A 20,515-nucleotide genomic window follows, 5' to 3' on the forward strand; every position below is an offset into this window, starting at 1 on the left:
CTTTTTGGAATTCACAAGCATTTCAGTAGTAGGGTTGGAAAGCTGCACCAGCCTCAGGTTTCCAGGCATTCTGCTGGCAATCAAACACCCAGAGAGTGATGGAATGAATTCCTGTAAATAGTCCACGTGCCACTGTAAAAAAAGGCCCAGCTAATGCAAATCAGAAACTCATGGGAAGAGTTCGTCCTCAAAATGTGGTCATCCCACCCTTCCAGACACTTTTTTAGTTGGGAAATTTTAAATCCACATCTACGATGCTTTCTGACTGAGGTACACACTTCTGTCTGACCATTCTCAACTATTTATTCATGCACACCTGTGGCACACACCCCACAAAACATACGCATGCATACATGCAGACAGAACAAACATTAGCTGGCGTCCATGTATGTACAGAGCAGAACGCATACATACACCCATGTCCATCGAGCAATATTGACTCAGACCACCAAACAGACTGAGCAGCAGTCACACAGGCATGCACATGCAAACAGACAACACAAGAAGAGGTATCCATGTGCACAGAAAACTGTGCCACTGGATTCAAGCTAGCCTGGCTGATGAGGGGTGAAACCCTAAAACTGGTACTACGATGCTTTTTTCAGCCCAGGGAGGACATGGCTTGGCAGTTCGGGATGGACTGTTCTCATGAGGCACAGGGTCAAGACTGATTTGCATATGTCTGGGTCTAAACTGGAATGGTACAGGGAGTAAAAAACACAATGGATTTAGGCCCAGATTTCTTGACTTGGGGTAAATGATTTTATTTGTTCTGCATTCCATCCATCATTTGTGTGTCTTTAGAAAACACAGAGCGGCACAGGTATACAGGCAGATATACCTAAAAACACAAAGTACATTACAACATACAAGCACAAAAAGGCAGGTGGATGGGTGGACGATTATAGGCGAGTGGAAAAATATACAAATTCTGACATTTGATGTTCACAATGTTGACAATTGGATTTATTTTTTGTTTTGCTGCTTACAAGGGAACAAATGTGTTCCTAATGTTGAAATTTTAGTACACAGTGTGTTGCAGCAGGTTTCAAACCACCTGTAACTAATAAGAGGTCTCCATTGCTCCGCTTTGAGGATGTCAAGCAGGAAAATCACACCGCAAATCATTTTCCAAGATGGAAGAGTGATAAGAGACAGTGTGAACACTGAATGTCTTTATTGTGGGACACGCCTGCACTTGAGAATGCATACAATGGTCTCCTTTCTTCAGTGAGACAAGCATTGATTGGCACATCAGCAGAGTCAATGGTCGACCCTGGCACTGTGAATATAGGAATTGTTTTTAATTGCCCTCCAAGGACATAAAGAAATCCCAAAATAATTCGTTGTCCTTCCTTGATAAGCACCAATCACAAAGATGGCAATGAAACTTGACATTCTTGTTGCATGAATGAAGCAACATATGACCCCAGTATCAGGAGGAAACAAAGAGTCATTTATTCCACACTGATTTTATTATTTGTCACGCCTTGGACAGCTACAACACTCACAATTATTAGGAAAATTACCAGAATGACAAAATGAAATAAAACATTTTGAGAATTGAAATGTATCACAAAAGTCTTGGTTCACATGATTAGGGAGGGCGGTGCTGGGACATCTATACAATGTCCTCTCTGTCCCCTTTGACTAAATGATATTTTTAAAAACCTTGTCACTATGCTACACTGAGACCTCAGATTTCTCCAATGATGGTTTTACCAAGTTTTAGCTGCTGCATTTGAAGAGTAGTTCAGGATTATAATATGGAAAAGTGGGGGTTTTACTATGTTGTATGACAGATGTAGGAGCCCGTATAGTGCTGCTTTCCAAACTATATGACTTCAAGGCGCGTCTCCTAGACTCTTTTCCTTACCCGCCCTAATCCACTTGCAGCAACCTCAAGGGTTACATCATCCAGGATATTGGAGGTTTTAAGTAGCGCGTGATTGGCTAATCTCACATGAGAAGTGACTGACTCTGTCCCAGCCATACTCTTCTTTTAGGGGCAAGGCATTCTGGGAAACATCCACATTTTGCCATGCACACGAGGCCCTGACTCTGAGCCCTAATTTTCATATTCTAAATGCTAGACTAAAAGCTTGGCAATGCCCGCGACTTCCTTTTCCAACCTCAACATCCACCGAGGAACCCTTGGGCCCAGCAAACACCTCTGGCCTCCTCATTTTGATGACCCTCTCTTTACGTGTGTTTCTTGGCCAATCCCACCTCAGCCACTCCTGGCAAACAACATGAAAAGTTCCAAGATGGCTCCGTGTCATTAAGGGCCTCATGCCAGTACAACTGCTGGGGTCAAACATTGAGGTGGTCAGACTGACCCTGAGATGAAGGTTTGAGGTGGCCAGTCTGCCCTTGAGATGAACAATGAGGTGGTCAACCCGCCTTGGAGAAACCACACTCTGATGGCCAGTCTGATCCTAAATTGAAACATTATGTAGGTATTTCAGGCGCTGAGAGGACACATTGAGGTGGTCAAATCTGTCCCTGGGATGAAAAATTGAGGTTGTCTGTTTTCCTTTGAGATGAAATTTTCAGAAGGTCACGCAGCCAGTAGGATGAAATATTAAAGTCATAAAGCTGCCCATCAGTTAATTATTGAAGTGGTCAGTCTGTCCCTGAGAGGACACATTGAGATGGTCACCCTCTTCTTGATGAAGAATTTGGGTGGTTAGTCTGCCCCCTAGAGACATCACTGATTCGACAAGTTTGGCCTGAGATGAAGCATTGAGGTGGTCCATACTGCTTTTAGATAAAGAATTAAGGTAGTCAGTCTGGCCCTTGGATGTTGCATTAAAATGGTCAGTCTGCCTCTGATGATATGGATGTATGACATTACAATGCATGCTTTTACATCGCATGCTTTTACATCGCAGTTTTTACAACGCATACCATTAAAACGCATAGCACTTTGGGGTGCTGGATAGTGAATAGTTTAGTTTACTATTCCAACTCCAGTCCCCGTGGATAGTGGGGAAGGTGTTGGATAGTAAATTAAATCTATTCCCTATCCTAAAGCGCCCCCCAGCGCAATGCGCTGTAAAGGTTTGCGTTGTAAAAGTTGCGATGTAAAAGCACTGCGTGGTAAAAGTTGCGTTGTAAAGGATGTTTCCCAATGATACACATTGAGGTGGTCAGACAGGCCCTGATATGACACGCTGGGGCGATCAGTCCTTCACCAATCCTAATAAGCTCTAATATTGGATACACAAAGCTCAACAAATGTATAGAGAAGAAGGCACAACCACACCAGCAGGTGGTACAGCAAACAACATCACAGAATGTTCAGTACAATAATCAGACCCTCCTCCCTGAGGGTCAGAGGTCACTGTCAGATTCCTTTCCATCCCGGAATCCTGTAGTTCGCCGGGAGCTTCGAATAGATGAAATTCACTTTACATGGAGGTGATTTTTTCTCCTTCTTCTGGGTTTCCGTCTGTTTGCCACTTGACCTTCACAGGGGCGTCCTTGAGCTTAGCTTCATTGAGTCTGGTATAGAGCAAAGTGGAGGGACAAGACATATCAGATGATGGCGTCTTCTGTGGGACTTTGAGTTTAGATAACACCAACATTGTTCATACAACACACACCACAACCACAAATTGGCCCATGCACCCAACAGAATAGCAAGCATTTTATTGACATTGGAAGGATGAAAGACTAAGGGCCTGATATGGAGTTTGGAGGGTGGAATGCCATCTGTTACGGTGTTAGGGTGATCTTTGCCTTTCTGGCTGGATCACTGGTCACCATATTTAGACCTTCGCCGTGCCTGCAGAGATCTCTGTGCCTTCCGAGGAGCCATAATCTTGGCAGCCTCTCTGCAGGAGCTGAAGTTATGCAGTGCAGTTGCCTTGTTTCATGTGGGCACTCAGCAAACTTCCATGGCTGATGGAGGACTGCGGGGGAAAGCATTCCACAATGATCTTTTCTAGATTACAGTCTCTGGCCATTATAATGATTTGGAATGCTATCAGAAACAAATTGCGCAACCAGAAAGTCCATTATAGCCTTACAGCCTGCCGCAGTGGGCTATACCGGCCAGTAAAGGCATGCTCCAGCGATTAACAAGGGAGCGGGACTTTAATGTCAGTATAGCCCGGAGAACATACCGCCACTAGAGGGTAGAATGTTTGAACAAATAAAACAAATGCCTCACGGAGCCCAAGGGAATTGAAACGCCCTCGGGCGCCGTGAGGCCTTTGTTCACAGCTGTGAACAAACATTGGAATGTTGGAGCTCTGGGCTTATACCGGCCATTAGAAGCCCGGAGCACTCCACTGTTTTCAATGGCGCTCCCAACATTCTAATATAGCCTTATAGCCCGCCGTAGAGGGCTATACCGGCTATTAAAGGCCCTCTCCAGCGTTAAAGGCCCCGAGCCGAAGGCGAGGGCCTTTAACAAGGGAGAGGGACTTTAATAGCGGTATAGCCCATCTACGAAGGGCTATAAGGCTATTAGAACATTCTGCCACTAGAGGACAGAATGTTCTAACAAAAAAAACAAAGCCTTATGGGAGCGTGAGGGGATTGGAATCGCCTCAGGCTCCCTGAAGCCTTTGTTCACAGCAAGAGCTGTGAACAAGGAAGCATTGGAATGTTGGAGCTCCAGGCTTATACCAGCCATTAGAAGCCCGGAGCACTCCATTGTTTTCAATGGCGCTCCCAACATTCCAATGTTCTAATCATACATCAAGCCCTAAGACGTCATTACTCCAGGATTGAAAGTGGTTTGTCCATGCATTTAAAAAAAAAAAATATTTATAAAGTTTTATATAGCGCAAACTTGATCCTGAAGGATATCAGAGCGCTTCCCAATTTGAGGCAAAGGTAACAAATCAGAACATTAGACTAACATGGGGAATCTAATGGTAATTAATCAACTAGTACAAACAGAACAGCTCAATATAACCTGATGATGTGGAGAGAGCATGTGGTGTGTGTTATCAGATGATGTGGACGGGCAAAGGCGACATTTTTTCAGGAAATCATATAACCATAGAAAACGTAAAACCTTTCCTGAAAAGACTGTAAACTTTCCTTTCCCCTTCTGTAATTAACATCTTACTTGGACAGCTCTTACCTTTCCCCATCTTCTCCCAGCTTCATCGCGTCGTTATGGTAGACGTTCTCTCCCGCCCTAAAGGAAGGAAGATATTTATTTATTTGAGAGATTTATATAGCGCTAGCTAGACACGAAGGTATCAGAGTGCTTTACAACAGTAAATGTTCACAACATAGATAACAAGTATATACAGAGCAGCTAAGTCACACCAGATCAAATATTGGGTCCTAGCACTCAAACCTTCAGTGAACCACCGACCTTCAGATCCACAGACCATGGCCCTAGAGACTCACCCTTGCACTCCAGGAAGAAGCAGCCCTTTCCACACCCTGCACCAGGAGTTCACTCTCCAAGAGATAATTGCTTAAATTTTGGGCATTGAAAGGTCCAGAGGAAGTCACAGTGTTTCAGAATGTTACTCTCCTCTCTGTGGTTAAAAATATCCAGGGCCTCTTAATTTTTACCGCAATTAAAGGCCAAACTAGAAAGAATTTGTTGCTAAATTATGTGGCAAAAGGATCCACACATCATGTCCAGGGGCCCAGAAATATCTCACGGGTTGAGTGTGGGAGACATCAAGGCAGGGGCCGCATGTTTGACAAAAATAAGTCTTACAACCACATTAGGACATTGTGACTGCAGATTTCTAAGGTTCAGGGTCACTATATCGCTTTCAATATATCGCATGGCGAAATAATACAGCTGCAACGTCATCCTAACCACTGCATTGCACGGTAAGTAGACGTGGGGTTAAGAATAGTGAACCTACCCTGCCATCTAGTGGCTGCAATGTATTTGACGGTCAATGCTGTCTGATTTAACAAATAACCACTTGTTAGTTAAATATAATTGGAGGGAGTAGAAATGAACAGCCAATGGGAGCCCTAGGGGGCTCAAGGAGGGGCCAGCAGTAGACACCTGAGATATTCTAAGGAAAGAGATGCCTTGGCAGGTGAGAAATGCTGCGGAAACCAATGACGGACAGAATGCTGAATAAATCAAACATTCACCCTCAGTCAAGAGATCTGGGTTAAATCCATCATTCTTTTGCTCACCATGCCATCCTAGTTTGGATCAAGCCATATGCAAATCAGCCTTGACCCTGCTCCTCATGGGAGCAGTCCAGACGGAACTGCCAAGCTGGGTCCTCCTTGGATAGGAAACAAGCGTCTTGGGACCTGTTTCGGGGCATCACACCTCATCAGCCAGGCCTGCTCCTGTCAGGAAGGAGACCTCGCCCTCCGTCTGGTTGCACCCCGGCGGTCGCCGGGGGTCCTTGATCATTTTGGAGGGCTCTGATGGTGTGCTGGGGCACAGGAGTCTCTCCTCGCACGGGAATCAGCCGGGTGGAGGTTTGAGGCAATCAGGCAGTCCTGGGTCTCTCTCAGTAGGGGCCGCACACCGGAACCAGGGTCCCCCCCGCCAGGGTCACCTCCCACAGCGCCAGGCCGAGGGAACGCATGCCAGAAAGCACCGCAGGATCCTCTATTGCAATTGGGTGGAGCGGCGGAGTCAGGCAGTGGCTCCCCCTCGATCCCCCCTCGGCGAAGAGGGCCCGTTCTCCACTGCAAGTCAGTCTTGTTTACCCTCCGGGTGTAGCTTCACTCTGCGCAGGGTCTTTCTTTGGGGAGCTGGGGCTACTGCAGTTGTGCCACCCCTGATTCCTGGGCTCCACCGCTCACCGGTCCGCCTGAGAGGGGCCGCGCCGGGCTGACAGCGTCCGCCTCAGGCCGGGGCCAATGACTCCGATTGTCTTCGTTCAGTGGCGAATGACCCCAGGCCTGTTTCCTACAGGCTGGAGACCTCGCCCTCTGTCCGGTTGTGTCTCGGCGCTCGCCGGGGGTCCCTGACCACTCCGGAGAGCACCGGCAGGGCGCCGGAACACAGGAGTCACCCCCGTAGGGGAGTCAGCAGGGGGCCTGTCTGTGGCACTCCGCTGCACCGGGAAACGGCCTCTACAACGAAGCCGTTTCCACGAAATCTTTTACCACGCATGCTTTACAACGCATGCGTGGTTACAACGAGAGGCTTTACCACGCATACCTTTACTACGAAATACGTATTAAAGGCATGTGTGGTAAATGAAAAGAAAAAAAGGGGGGGGTTTAGGGGGTCTCCCCCATAAAAAAAAAAAACGTTGGGATAAAAAGGGGGGCTGGGGGGGGTCTCCCCCCCAAAAAAAAAAAACTAACCTGAAGAGACGAAGCTGAAGACGAAGCTGAAGCAATCAACGTCGTTAGAGAGGAAACGGAAAGTAACTTCCGCTTCCTCTCAACGAAGTACGACCGACGTAACCAAAGAAGGAGAGAAGGCGAGTTAAAAGGTAAGGGGCATTTTAGTAAAATAAAAATATATATATTAAGGGTTAAGGGCAGGGGTAAATATAAGGAGTGGAGGCAGGGGGCATTTAAGGGGAGAGTTATAACCTTTATAAAGAGTATGCCCTCACCATGCATACATTTACAACGAAAAACGTTGTAAATGTATGCGTGGTAAAGGAATATTCGAGGTAAAGGTTATGCGTGGAAAACGAATTCCGTTGTAACGCATGCGTGGTACAGGCATGCGTTGCAACGGAATTCGTTGTAACGTCATACATTCCGCTGCACCAGGCAGCACGCTCGCTCCGCCATTTTGTTTGGAGCGCGCCTCGCAGATTCAGGGTGAGTCTGGTCGCATGTGGTCGTCCATCGGTCCCACACTCCACAGGAACCCGCCGATGGGTTAGTGGCAGCGGGAAGGTATCTTATTTTAAAGCTGAAATTTGTCTGCCAATGGGTCTGCAAACTTGGGCAGATGACGGAGTGGTCCGGAGCACTCCTAGAGCGCGACCACCATCTTGACGCTCCAAGCCATGCCTCCTGTCTCCTCCAATGATCAACCTTTTACCTGTACAGGGCTTTCCTGACCTCTTCAGTGATTTGAATTTCACCGGGACAGCTCTTTGGTTTCCCTTTGGTGAAAAATATCTTACCAGGACAGAACTTTCCTTTACTCTTCGAGGAGTAACCTTTCACCTGGACAGCTCTTTCCATTCCCCTTTGGTGATTAACCTTTCACCTGGACAGCTCTTTCCTTTCCCCTTTGGTGATTAACCTTTCACCTGGACAGCTCTTTCCTTTCCCCTTTGGTGATTAACCTTTCACGTGGACAGCTCTTTCCTTTCCCCTTTGGTGATTAACCTTTCACCCTGGACAGCTCTTTCCTTTCCCCTTTGGTGATTAACCTTTCACCCTGGACAGCTCTTTCCTTTCCCCTTTGGTGATTAACCTTTCACCCTGGACAGCTCTTTCCTTTCCCCTTTGGTGATTAACCTTTCACCCTGGACAGCACTTTCCTTTACCCTTTGGTGATTAACCTTTCACCTGGACAGCACTTTCCTTTACCCTTTGGTGATTAACCTTTCACCTGGACAGCACTTTCCTTTACCCTTTGGTGATTAACCTTTCACCTGGACAGCACTTTCCTTTACCCTTTGGTGATTAACCTTTCACCTGGACAGCACTTTCCTTTCCCCTTTGGTGATTAACCTTTCACCCTGGACAGCTCTTTCCTTTCCCCTTTGGTGATTAACCTTTCACCCTGGACAGCACTTTCCTTTACCCTTTGGTGATTAACCTTTCACCTGAACAGCACTTTCCTTTCCCCTTTGGTGATTAACCTTTCACCTGGACAGCTCTTTCCTTTCCCCTTTGGTGATTAACCTTTCACCTGGACAGCGCTTTCCTTTGCCCTTTGGTGATTAACCTTTCACCTGGACAGCTCTTTCCTTTCCCCTTTGGTGATTAACCTTTCACCTGGACAGCTCTTTCCTTTCCCCTTTGGTGATTAACCTTTCACCTGGACAGCTCTTTCCTTTCCCCTTTGGTGATTAACCTTTCACGTGGACAGCTCTTTCCTTTCCCCTTTGGTGATTAACCTTTCACCCTGGACAGCTCTTTCCTTTCCCCTTTGGTGATTAACCTTTCTCCCTGGACAGCACTTTCCTTTACCCTTTGGTGATTAACCTTTCACCTGGACAGCACTTTCCTTTACCCTTTGGTGATTAACCTTTCACCTGGACAGCACATTCCTTTCCCCTTCAGTGATTAACATCTTACTTGGACAGCTCTTTCCTTTCCCCATCTTCTCCCAGCTCCATCGCGTTGTTATCGTAGGCGTTTTCTCCCGCCCTAAAGGAAGGAAGATAATTATTTATTTATTTATTTTAGAGTTTTATATATTGCTAGCTAGACATGAAGGTATCAGAGTGCTTTACAGTGGTAAATGTTCACAACATAGATAGCAAGTATATACAGAGCAGCTAAGTCACACCAGATCAAATATTGGGTCTTAGCACTCAATTCTTCAGTGAACCACCGACCTTCAGATCCACAGACCATGGCCTTAGAGACTCACCCCTGCCCTCCAGGAAGAAGCAGCCCTTTCCACGCCCCCTACCAGGAGTTCACTCATTATGAGCGAGTTGCTTCAATTTTGGGCACTGAAAGGGCCAGATGAGGTCACAGTTTTTCAGAATGTTACTCTCCTCTCTGTGGTTAAAAATATCCAGGGCCTCTCCATTTTTACAGCAATTAAAGGCCAAACTAGAAAGCATTTTTTGCTAAATTATGTGGCAAAAGGAACCACACATCACGTCCAGTGACCCAGAAATATCCCAGGGGTTCGGTGTGGGAGACATCAAGGAGGGTTGTATGATCTTACAACGAACTCCGTTGTAACGCATGCCTTTACCACGCATGCGTTATTACGGAATACTATTTTCACGCTTTTCCTTCTCCACGTTTTTTCCGTGGTGACGTCATACGTAGAAATAAAGAAACGGCCGTTTCCTTCACCAGCGCCGCCGATTTCCTGCACATCTCCTCTAAAGGTTAGTGTTTTTTTGGGGGGGGGGCCAAGCCCCCCCAACCCCCCTTTTTTTATTTGTACCCTTTACCACACATGCCTTTACTACGTACTTCGTAGTAAACGTATGCGTGGTAAAGGCTGTAGTTGTAACCACGCATGCGTTGTAATACATGCGTGGTTAAGGTTTTCGTTGAAACGGCCTCGTTGTAGTGGCCGTTTCCCTCAAGGAGGGGCCGCATGTTTGACAAAAATAAGACTCACAACCTCATCAGGACATTGTGACTGCAGATTTCTAAGGTTCTGGGTCACTATTTTGCTATTAATTTATCATATGGCGAAAATATTAAATCTACTACGTCATCGTAAACACTGCATTGCATGGTAAGTAGATGTGGAGTTAAGAATAGTGAACCTACCCTGCCATCTAGTGGCTGCAATATATTTGACGGTCAATGCTGTCGACTCGACAAGCAAATTGGAGAGAGTAAGAATGAACAGCCAATAGGAGCACTGGGACAGTGGCGGCTGCTATGGGGCAGTAGTGGTGAGGCAGGGGGCTACGAAAGAAGAACATTGCACTTCCCTGCTGGCCACTGCCTCCGTCCTTCTTCAGTCGACGACTCATGGTCCCACGGAAGCGGGAAGCACACAGGCTCCCAGATTCCCCTAGCCAATAACGATGCTGCTGTCACCAACATGAGAGCAGCTCCGTGATTGGTCTGAGTGCCGTGGTTCGGCGCTCAGACGGGGACTATGAGCCTGGGTATATTCTCAACCCAGGCTGTGCAATGCAGCCGGGTGGAGAACATGCTAAGTGCGCATGACTGTTTGGCCGGCCAAACCGTCATGCGCACTTAGAAAGTGCCCACCACTCCTCAGCCTGCTGGCTGAAAGCCCAGCCCCGCCGCGCCCCTAAAAGAAAACTGGGTAAGTATGGGAAAAAGAAAATTATAATAACATTGTGTCATCATTTTTTTGTCCTGTGGGGCGACGTTCATCCGTGTCAGTGGAGGAGCCGCTGCTGACTAGGGGACGAAGGAGGGGTAAGCAGCCAATACCCTGGCGGGTAAAGCTCTGGTTTCCAACAAACCCACTTATAAATAAAAGCTGAATGTCCTGCAACTATTGTAAAGCTGCAGAGCAAGTTGTCAGCTGCCCCATCACAGGAGCATGATTTGCAAGGATTGAAAGATTTTCACCAGTCCTTGACAAGCCTTGTGTGAATCTGGCGGTTCTTTTGCCATTTCACCTTGACCTCTAGCTATGTAACTTTCAATTGTACCACTAAATATCCCGAAACGCTGGCAAGGTTCTGAAAGAGTAGAAAGTTGGGCTTGTACTTGAGAGGTAGGTCCTGGGAGCCTACAGTGTCAATTTCCAGTGGGTCCATTTGATTTTACTCTATTAAAAAGTACAGTCCACCATGTGATTGTTGGCAGCACAGCTGTCGTGTGTGCTTTAGAGAAGACTCAACAGACCTGTTTCCTGCAGTTTGTCTCTTTTGTGAGTCTTTCTGACCAAAGGGCTTGTTTCCCCCATTCCATATTCTTTTTCTTTCAGACAGGTACAGGGCTCTGACCTGGCCATGTTTGGGAGAGGACTTTGAATGGCAGAGGCTTCTCATACAGACACTACAGCTCAGGTTGCATCAGGGGGACTTCTGTCATGGCAGCTGGTCTCAGGCTGGGGATGGTGGCACCAGCTGTCAATCATTTCCAACCTAGAGCTTGCCACAAAACACATCTCTTTGTTTTGGTGAGATTATGGCACCCAATCTGTTTTCTGTATATATAGTTCTAAGAAGACATTTCGCTGGTTTATCAAGTCTACCACTAAACAGTTTCTTTGGGCTCGATCAGATATTTAGAGGAAGGAATTCAAATGTCTCGTCAAGAAAAGTCAATTAACGAATAGCTGTTTTGTGTCGTGAGATGTTTTATACATTATTTTATATTTTGAATGTATTATTTATTTATGCATTTAATTTGTCCATAACCATTTATGTAAGTTACAACACGCCCCCTATTTCTCTTCCTGTTTAGGTACCTATGTTTTCCCAATACACTCACTGCTTTTGTCCGGCTTCCTATGTGTTTGACTTGCTTACGACTATTAAGACAAAACAAGCCGTGTTACGACTCCCGTGCACCTTTCTCAAGGCTTCTGAAGTGAGAATAGTGCAAAGGTCTGGGAAAGGCAGCAAAAGTGTCCCCCTCACTCACATTTATAAAACATGCATTTTTTTATAAAAAAATTGCATTGCTTCGGCCAAGGGGTTTGGAATCAATCTGTACTTTCATCAAAAATAGTTTAATACTAACGGAATTTAGAATATAAAAATAGGAAACAGTTCTCTACATTTCAGTAATAGTGCTACCCGAATGGGTCTCTTGTGGGAGAAGGCCTACCGTGACGAGGCACAGAAACCACTGTTCATTATATCGACAAAACCAATGAAAATAAATAGTGATTGGAAAATATAAAATGTATACAAAGGCTCTGGGGTGGTTAAGTCTCACCTGGAGATCATTGGCTCTTCATGCCTGAAGAGGGAGAAGAAAGAGAAATGTGTTAAGAAACTGGAGGGGTCCATGAAAACAGTGTAACACAATTATTCTATCCGCGAGTGACTCAGGTCACCCACAGAACATCTATTTTTAGTAGCAATGAATTTGAATTCAATAAAATGTGAAAAATGTTAGTTTTTATTAGAATGCACTTAATAGTGAAAGTGTGCAGAATCTTCAGAAAGGAAAATTGAGTGTTACAATTTAAAATATCAACCTCGTCATCCTTTAGATAATGATTCGTACGCAAAACGACTCCTATGGAAATATGAAAACAGCAAGTTTCTCTTAGGATTTAAAAAATGTCTATAGGTTTACACTTGCTCACTGGGTAGTTTTACAAAACAATTTCTGGTACGTAAAATTTATTAGTGGATTATTACTTTTGGATTGTGCAAATTAGGAAGCACATGCACAGATTTGAAAAGTCACAATATCAGGTTTTATGCAAAGTAAGGAGGGTGAGTGTAACTTTGCACAAAGGTTCCCCATCTCCGGTCCACACACACATTTGCTTCACCACATCTGCACCCAGGTGTGTTTGAATAAGTGTGGCCATAAAACTACACTCAACATTGCATAACGATACACACTTTCACAACTTTAGAAATCCCCAGGGCAGACACTTAAAGACACAGACAAATCACATTCATCACAAATAAAGAACAAAAAAACACTACAACTGTCAACACCACAAACTACTACCAAAGACTCAAATACAAATAAACACACCATCCACAGATAACTCACATTATGTACAATTTTATAGTATGCAAACACAAAGGATGCATGCACATAAGTGCACTGCAAACCCCTCGGAGACACTCACACATGAACGTATGCTACATGTGTGCCACAAAAACAGACTCACAAACAACACAAATACTTCACACTACATTAAATATTCACACTACAAACTGAACACAAACACACATGGAGACATGCACACAAACCACCCATTGGCAGCGGACACACCACAAATCCCCCCAAATACACACAACACAAACCAAAGACACACTTCCAAAACATACTGATACATGTGTGCTCACAGACACATGTACACGTACATCACTGACACACACAGATATGCATAGTCCGGAAACACAAACTGTCGGAATAAAATACACATGGCACACAACTCAGACACACATACACACCGCATAAAAACAGCAAGCAAATACATCTAGTACCAGACACAAAAAGCGCAATCTGAGATTACGTCCCTGGGCTGCACCTCAGGTGTCACCTGCTCCAGGGAGGCCTCACCTATCAATAGCCGATCACTCTGATTGGTAATCGATTCCTAGAGGACCTACCTCTTCTTTTTACACCAGACCCTGTTGATGATCATCAGCACGAAGACGATGAATAGGAAGACCACCACAGCCGTCAGGCCCACCAACCACGGCTGCAGGACCCTCGTGGGAGCAGTGGCTCTGTTGGCTGCGCGGATAAAAAACACAAACGTAAAATGAGTTCACCGAGGAGGACACCATCGTTGACTGACCGGTCTATAAGGCAGCATCCATCCTCTTAAGGACTTGCACGTTTGGTGCTGGACCTAAGTTCTTGAAGTAGAGGTTCACGGATCCGACCATTGTTAATGTGGTGAAGACCACCCACCAGGTCGCCTTCCTCCCAGTTGTAGAATTGGATGCATGGAAATTTGTTGTGGGCCCTGGAGAGGAAGCAAGCAGCAGTGTGCCATCCCCAGCAAAAAGGTTGAGAAAATGATACACCCTAGTCCACAAAGCTTTCAGAAGATTCTGACCCATAATGCAACATCAACATTGTGTTCACAATATCGATGAGTGCCCCACATTTTTGGAAGATAGGGCCATTGAGGGTACATGGAGCTACGGTTGAATGCACTGGATAACGCAGAGGGCATACGTGCAGAAGCAAAAATTATCAACTTGTAAGATGTACCTCTTTAGGAAGTGTTATCTTATCCAAGATTTTAGATAACTGAATCTTTTGTTTGGAAACTGGTTTAAGATCCTAATCTTGATGTGAGCATTAGAAAAAACACGAAAACTGCAGATTTCATCTTAGTTTATTCTGCAACACTGTCTTAGATCAATATACTTTGGTTTTCAATGTCAAGAACCTTGTGGTAGAGTACTTGGGGAAGACCTCTGCAACTTGGTTGCAGACCACCAGCTGGTAAACTATAGAGAAATGTATTAAATACTTAATTTAATTATATAAATTAAATTACAATTATTGTTAACATTTCTATTTAAAACAAAAATCCCCACCTAAAGAAAATTTTTTATGTTTATTGTTATGTATTAAGAATTACTAAAAGTTGTATATGGTACTGATTTTAATTAATTTAATTATTTAAAAAATAAAGTTAATTTTTTTCATTTTAAAAGATGATTAAAATATTTTATAATAAAAATATTTATTTTTATTTATAAATACTTTTTGACTATCTAATTACATTTTTATATATTTTTCAAAAAGTTGAATTAATTTAATTTAACATTATTTCCTGTGGGATTTATTTTATGTCCTTACCTCCATTATTCTCTATGGGACCGTATTGCAGTACCAGTAGTTGGCCAAGTGTGGTGCTGGGCTTACCCCAGGTCGGACTGCGAGTCGATTTACAATTGTTATGAGTCCTTTTTGGCTGTAGTAACTATAGATGTACTGTTTGTGAATAAAAATTGGCTTACTGTTTTGTGGGTGCTTACAAGTCCCTCCCTCAATTCCTCCCTAGCCCTCTGTTAAACCCTTCTTACTCCTAACTAAACCCTTCCCGTTTAGTAGTGGGTATCCTCCTTTGCAGTCACTCCCCTATTCCCATCCCCCACATTTATTACTAAAATGTAGGTGTGCATGTGAGGAGATCTACACAGTTGGGGCAGAAGTCTTCACAAAGAAAAGATATACATCTGCACATAGGTTAGTGAATAGCATTATGTAGTACTTTAGTAGTACAATTGTAGAACTACTAAGCATACTACAAAAAGCACTTAGTGAGTACGCTGCATAGGGATGAGTGTCTGAGGAGATTTCAAACTTCCCACTGACGTCATGCAAGACAGACTATCTAATAATACATTTAGACCCAACGGATCAAGGGCCTATATGGTACACCTTTCACACTTTCCAAACATCTTTCGGGAAGGATTACACACTCTTCTCCCACACACACAATACGTTCTCCAAGATTGGGTACCATCTAATGTTGCTAACACTTTTATTCCAAAAATTGAACTAAGGATTATATACGACTATTGCGTATCTCCCTTGAATATAAAATTGCAGCCAGCCCCAAACCCAAAGAATAGACAATAAACAACTAATTGCTATATATGCATGGTAGCAGGGCCCAAATAAGAAGATCCATGATAAACTATATTGAAGAAAAACTAAACACAGAAACATCCCCGGGTATCCTTTGGGGTGCCCTGAAAGGGACAATCATAGGGACAATTATTCACATAAGGGCAGGGGAAAATAAGAGTGACAACTTAAAACTAGATAGGCACAAGCAGCAGATTCATACCCTAGAACATAAATATCTAAACAACAAAGGCACCAAAAAGTACCAGAGATTAAAACACAAAACTATGAATAGAAATAAAATGGTGAGTGAGAAAGCACAACCATTTGTGACCAGAAATAAAGCAATTTGGGTTGTACCTACTTCTACTACCATCAACAAAATTTTCACATTGGGGCACGTACCGCAAAAGGTCAGATTTTGTCACCCTAGAAGTTAACACACCACAAAATTAATCAACAAATGGAACTCTGTCTGGATTCTAGCCTCCCTCCTACACCAAAGTGAATTGGTCAATCATTCTCTGATCCCCTTTGGAACTAAAATTGCCCCTCGCTTGCTCAGTCCAGATTGTAGACGGCTCGCAATGCCTTTTGGATCGAGGACATTCTTTTCAAATAAGGCTTACGCAACTTTAATAAATGGTGGAATTGCAAAAAATTAATCAGGCTCGCAACATATGTTAGATAGCTGCATCCACATTAAAACCTTCTCGGGCAAAATTCAAAACTATGTACAAGAATTCTTTCACTTTTACGTAGACTTAAACTATGCCACCGCTGTCCTTGGTATATTCGTAGCCTCCGAGAGACCCACCATCGAACGATAATGACCCGCTGCTTATTGACCTTTTTAAGAATATCTCAATACCCTCCTGGGGCCTGATTTACACAGGCGAGATACACTTTGGAGTAAGTTCACTACTTTTTGGCTATTCACAAAATCCAAGTGTAAATTTACTCCATTCTTTTAACTCCACCAAACTGAAGGGTACGGGGCTACACGCCTTTTCAGTAATTGACACTTTTGAGTAATTTTTACTAATTTTTGGCTAATCACAAAATCTGAGTGTATGTTAAATTTTGGAGTAAATTTACACCTGGATTTTGCGAATTGCCAAAAAAAATAATCTCACTCAGAAGCGTAAATTACTCAAAAGTGTAAATTGCCTCGGTGGGCTCGGCTCTGCTTCACGGGGAGCTCAGATAACATTCTTTTTTTTTTAAAAGACACACGATCAAAACTTCCAGACATTTGGAACAAACTTGACATCTACTTATAAAATAGCAAGCCCCAATGAACTGCACCTTCATATACGTAAACCACACACACTACTCAGACAACTCCCGCCATGTCCCCACGTACAAGTGGCATATTCCACTCTTCACCTAAAGCAGTCGCAGTTCTTGGTCTCTGCTCCCTTTCTGTCTATCCTCTCTGTACTCTCTTTCACTCATGGGTTACTCTTTCTTTCAATCTCAAAGCCATTACCCTTGGCCTCAATATATTACTATTAGTTTGTAGTTACAATTTAAATGTCTGGTACAAGAAGCTAAAGACGATGCATCGCTGAACCAATATCAATTTTATGCCATGGCGAAAGTTTTGAATACTTGTAATTCAGGATACTAGACAAATATGTCTCTACATCTTTCTCCTCTTACTACGTTCACAATCTCATAAAACATTTAAACCTGTATTAATTAATTGTTTGTAACTTGCATTTTGCATGGAGTATATCATGGGTAAGATACTCCATCTGACAAACTTCTTTAGAAATAAAAATAATAAAGATAGAGATTGACGAATCAGACGAATTTAAGGGGCGAGCCAAAGCTACGCCGAGCCAATGGTTGTAGGGAGGGGAACTTGGGGTGTGCTTTTCCATTTCTCAAGACTCCCGATGCCAAACGTCCTCTCCTTTCTTGTTTACCTCCCCCTCTCTCTGCCTAGTCTCTTTCAAACCAGGTGTTTCTTCCTCTGGCCTGTCTCTCTTTCTCTCCGCTGCTTCTTCCCCATGCTCTCTCCCTTTCGTCTTTAACTCACTCCATGTGCAGTGAGATCAGTCACTCGCGGCTCGGCTCGTTATTAAATTAAAGGCCCTAGGGGAGCTCGGGCCGAGCAAGTCGGCGCTCTCGCTCGTGCCTGGCTCGAGCCGTCAGTGCATCACCCGCCTCTACTACCTCTTATGTCATGTCCCTATAGCTCCCAAAGGCGGGCGCTCCCCAGCTGGGCGCTATACCTCCCTCACCTGAGTTCTCCACTCGAGTCGCCCCACTTCGATGCCCCCACCCCTGCGGATGGGGTCCATGTCACCTACCCTGCTGGGCCTCTGCGGAGGCGAGGAGCACCAGCGCCATCAGGAGGGGGTAAGTGGAGGCCATGGTGCCCGGGGGATGCCCGCCTGCTCCTCAGGGTGCCCGCCTGCTCCTCCGATGCCCGCTAGCAGTGCCCGAGCAGAGGGAGCTGGCACACAGGTGCTCGCAGGGGACTGCGGGGCGCAGCTTTGGACCCTGCACCGCGGGGCACCGAGAGACAGGTCCCCGGGGCCCCTCCTCTTATCGACCAGTGGGGTATGTTCTCGGGAAGGCATTAATCTTCCTGGACGGCCCCTCGACTCATTTATTGCACCGAGGAGGGCAAACTCCGAAGTGTGGCTGATGCGAGTCATGGCAACGAAAGATGGTTAACCCTTTGAAAACAAGAGGCCTGGGAGCAGCGAGAGGAGGCACAGGCCCAGCCAACACTGGAAGGAAGCACGGCCAGACACTACTGCAGGGAAGCACGGCCAGACAGCACTGGAAGGAAACACGGGCCAGACAGCACTGGAAAGAAGCACGGCCAGACAGCACTGCAAGGAAGCACGGCCAGACAGCACTGCAAGGAAGCACGGCCAGACAGCACTGGAAGGAAGCACGGCCAGCCAACACTGCAAGGCCAGACAACACTGCAAGGAAGCAAGGCCAGACAACACTGGAAGAAAGCACAGGCCAGACAGCACTGGAAGGAAACATGGCCAGACAACACTGGAAGAAAACACAGGCCAGACAGCACTGGAAGGAAGCACGGCCAGACAACACTGGAAGAAAGCACAGGCCAGACAGCACTGGAAGGAAGCACGGGTCCAGACAGCACTGGAAGGAAGCACAGGCCAGACAGCACTGGAAGGAAGCACAGGCCAGACAGCACTGGAAGGTAGCACGGGTCCAGACAGCACTGGAAGGAAGCACAGGCCAGACAGCACTGGAAAGAAGCACGGCCAGACAGCACTGCGAGGAAGCACAGGTCCAGACAGCACTGGAAGGAAGCACGGCCAGACAGCACTGGAAGGAAGCACGGCCAGCCAACACTGCAAGGCCAGACAACACTGCAAGGAAGCAAGGCCAGACAACACTGGAAGAAAGCACAGGCCAGACAGCACTGGAAGGAAGCACGGCCAGACAACACTGGAAGGAAGCACAGGCCAGACAGCACTGGAAGGAAGCACGGCCAGACAACACTGAAAGAAAGCACAGGCCAGACAGCACTGGAAGGAAGCACGGGTCCAGACAGCACTGGAAGGAAGCACAGGCCAGACAGCACTGGAAGGATGCACAGGTCCAGACAGCACTGGAAGGAAGCACAGGCCAGACAGCACTGGAAAGAAGCACGGCCAGACAGCACTGCGAGGAAGCACAGGTCCAGACAGCACTGCAAGGAAGCACGGCCAGACAGCACTGGAAGGAAGCACGGCCAGCCAACACTGCAAAGCCAGACAACACTGCAAGGAAGCAAGGCCAGACAACACTGGAAGAAAGCACAGGCCAGACAGCACTGGAAGGAAGCACGGCCAGACAACACTGGAAGGAAGCACAAGCCAGACAGCACTGGAAGGAAGCACGGCCAGACAACACTGGAAGAAAGCACAGGCCAGACAGCACTAGAAGGAAGCACGGCCAGACAACACTGGAAGAAATCACAGGCCAGACAGCACTGGAAGGAAGCACGGCCAGACTGCACTGGAAGGAAGCACGGCCAGACAACACTGGAAGAAAACACAGGCCAGACAGCACTGGAAGGAAGCACGGCCAGACAACACTGGAAGGAAGCACAGGTCCAGACAGCACTTCAAGGAAGCAAGGCCAGACTGCACTGGAAGGAAGCACGGCCAGACAGCACTGGAAGGAAGCACGGCCAGACTGCACTGGAAGGAAGCACGGCCAGACTGCACTGGAAGGAAGCACGGCCAGACAGCACTGGAAGGAAGCACAGGCCTAACCAACACTGCAAGGAAGCAAGGCCAGATAACACTGGAAGAAAGCACAGGCCAGACAGCACTGGAAGGAAGCAGGGCCAGACAACACTGGAAGAAAGCACAGGCCAGACAGCACTGGAAGGAAGCACGGCCAGACAACACTGGAAGGAAGCAAGGCCAGACAACACTGGAAGAAAGCACAGGCCAGACAGCACTGGAAGGAAGCATGGCCAGACAACACTGGAAGAAAGCACAGGCCAGACAGCACTGGAAGGAAGCACGGCCAGACAACACTGGAAGAAAGCACAGGCAGACAGCACTGGAAGGAAGCATGGCCAGACAACACTGGAAGGAAGCACGGGTCCAGACAGCACTGCAAGGAAGCACGGCCAGACAGCACTGGAAGGAAGCACGGCCAGACAGCACTGGAAGGAAGCACGGCCAGACGGCACTGGAAGGAAGCATGGCCAGACAACACT

At 46.0% G+C, this 20,515-nt stretch overlaps 1 protein-coding gene across 1 annotated transcript; it reads right to left on the reverse strand.

The window, feature by feature from the left end:
- Nucleotides 1-739: 739 nt before the first annotated feature.
- Nucleotides 740-18,375, reverse strand: SMIM24 (small integral membrane protein 24). The gene is made up of 6 exons (XM_078670939.1): nt 18,123-18,375; nt 13,818-13,944; nt 12,454-12,477; nt 9,184-9,255; nt 5,102-5,158; nt 740-3,507 (listed from the first exon to the last, which is right to left on the reverse strand). The coding sequence occupies exons 1-6, from the start codon at nt 18,184-18,186 to the stop codon at nt 3,414-3,416; spliced, it is 438 nt and encodes a 145-aa protein (XP_078527065.1). The 5' UTR covers nt 18,187-18,375; the 3' UTR covers nt 740-3,413.
- Between the last annotated feature and the right edge of the window lie 2,140 nt (nt 18,376-20,515).

This window comes from Lissotriton helveticus, chromosome 12 (assembly GCF_964261635.1).
Source record: "Lissotriton helveticus chromosome 12, aLisHel1.1, whole genome shotgun sequence".
NCBI lineage: Eukaryota > Metazoa > Chordata > Amphibia > Caudata > Salamandridae > Lissotriton > Lissotriton helveticus.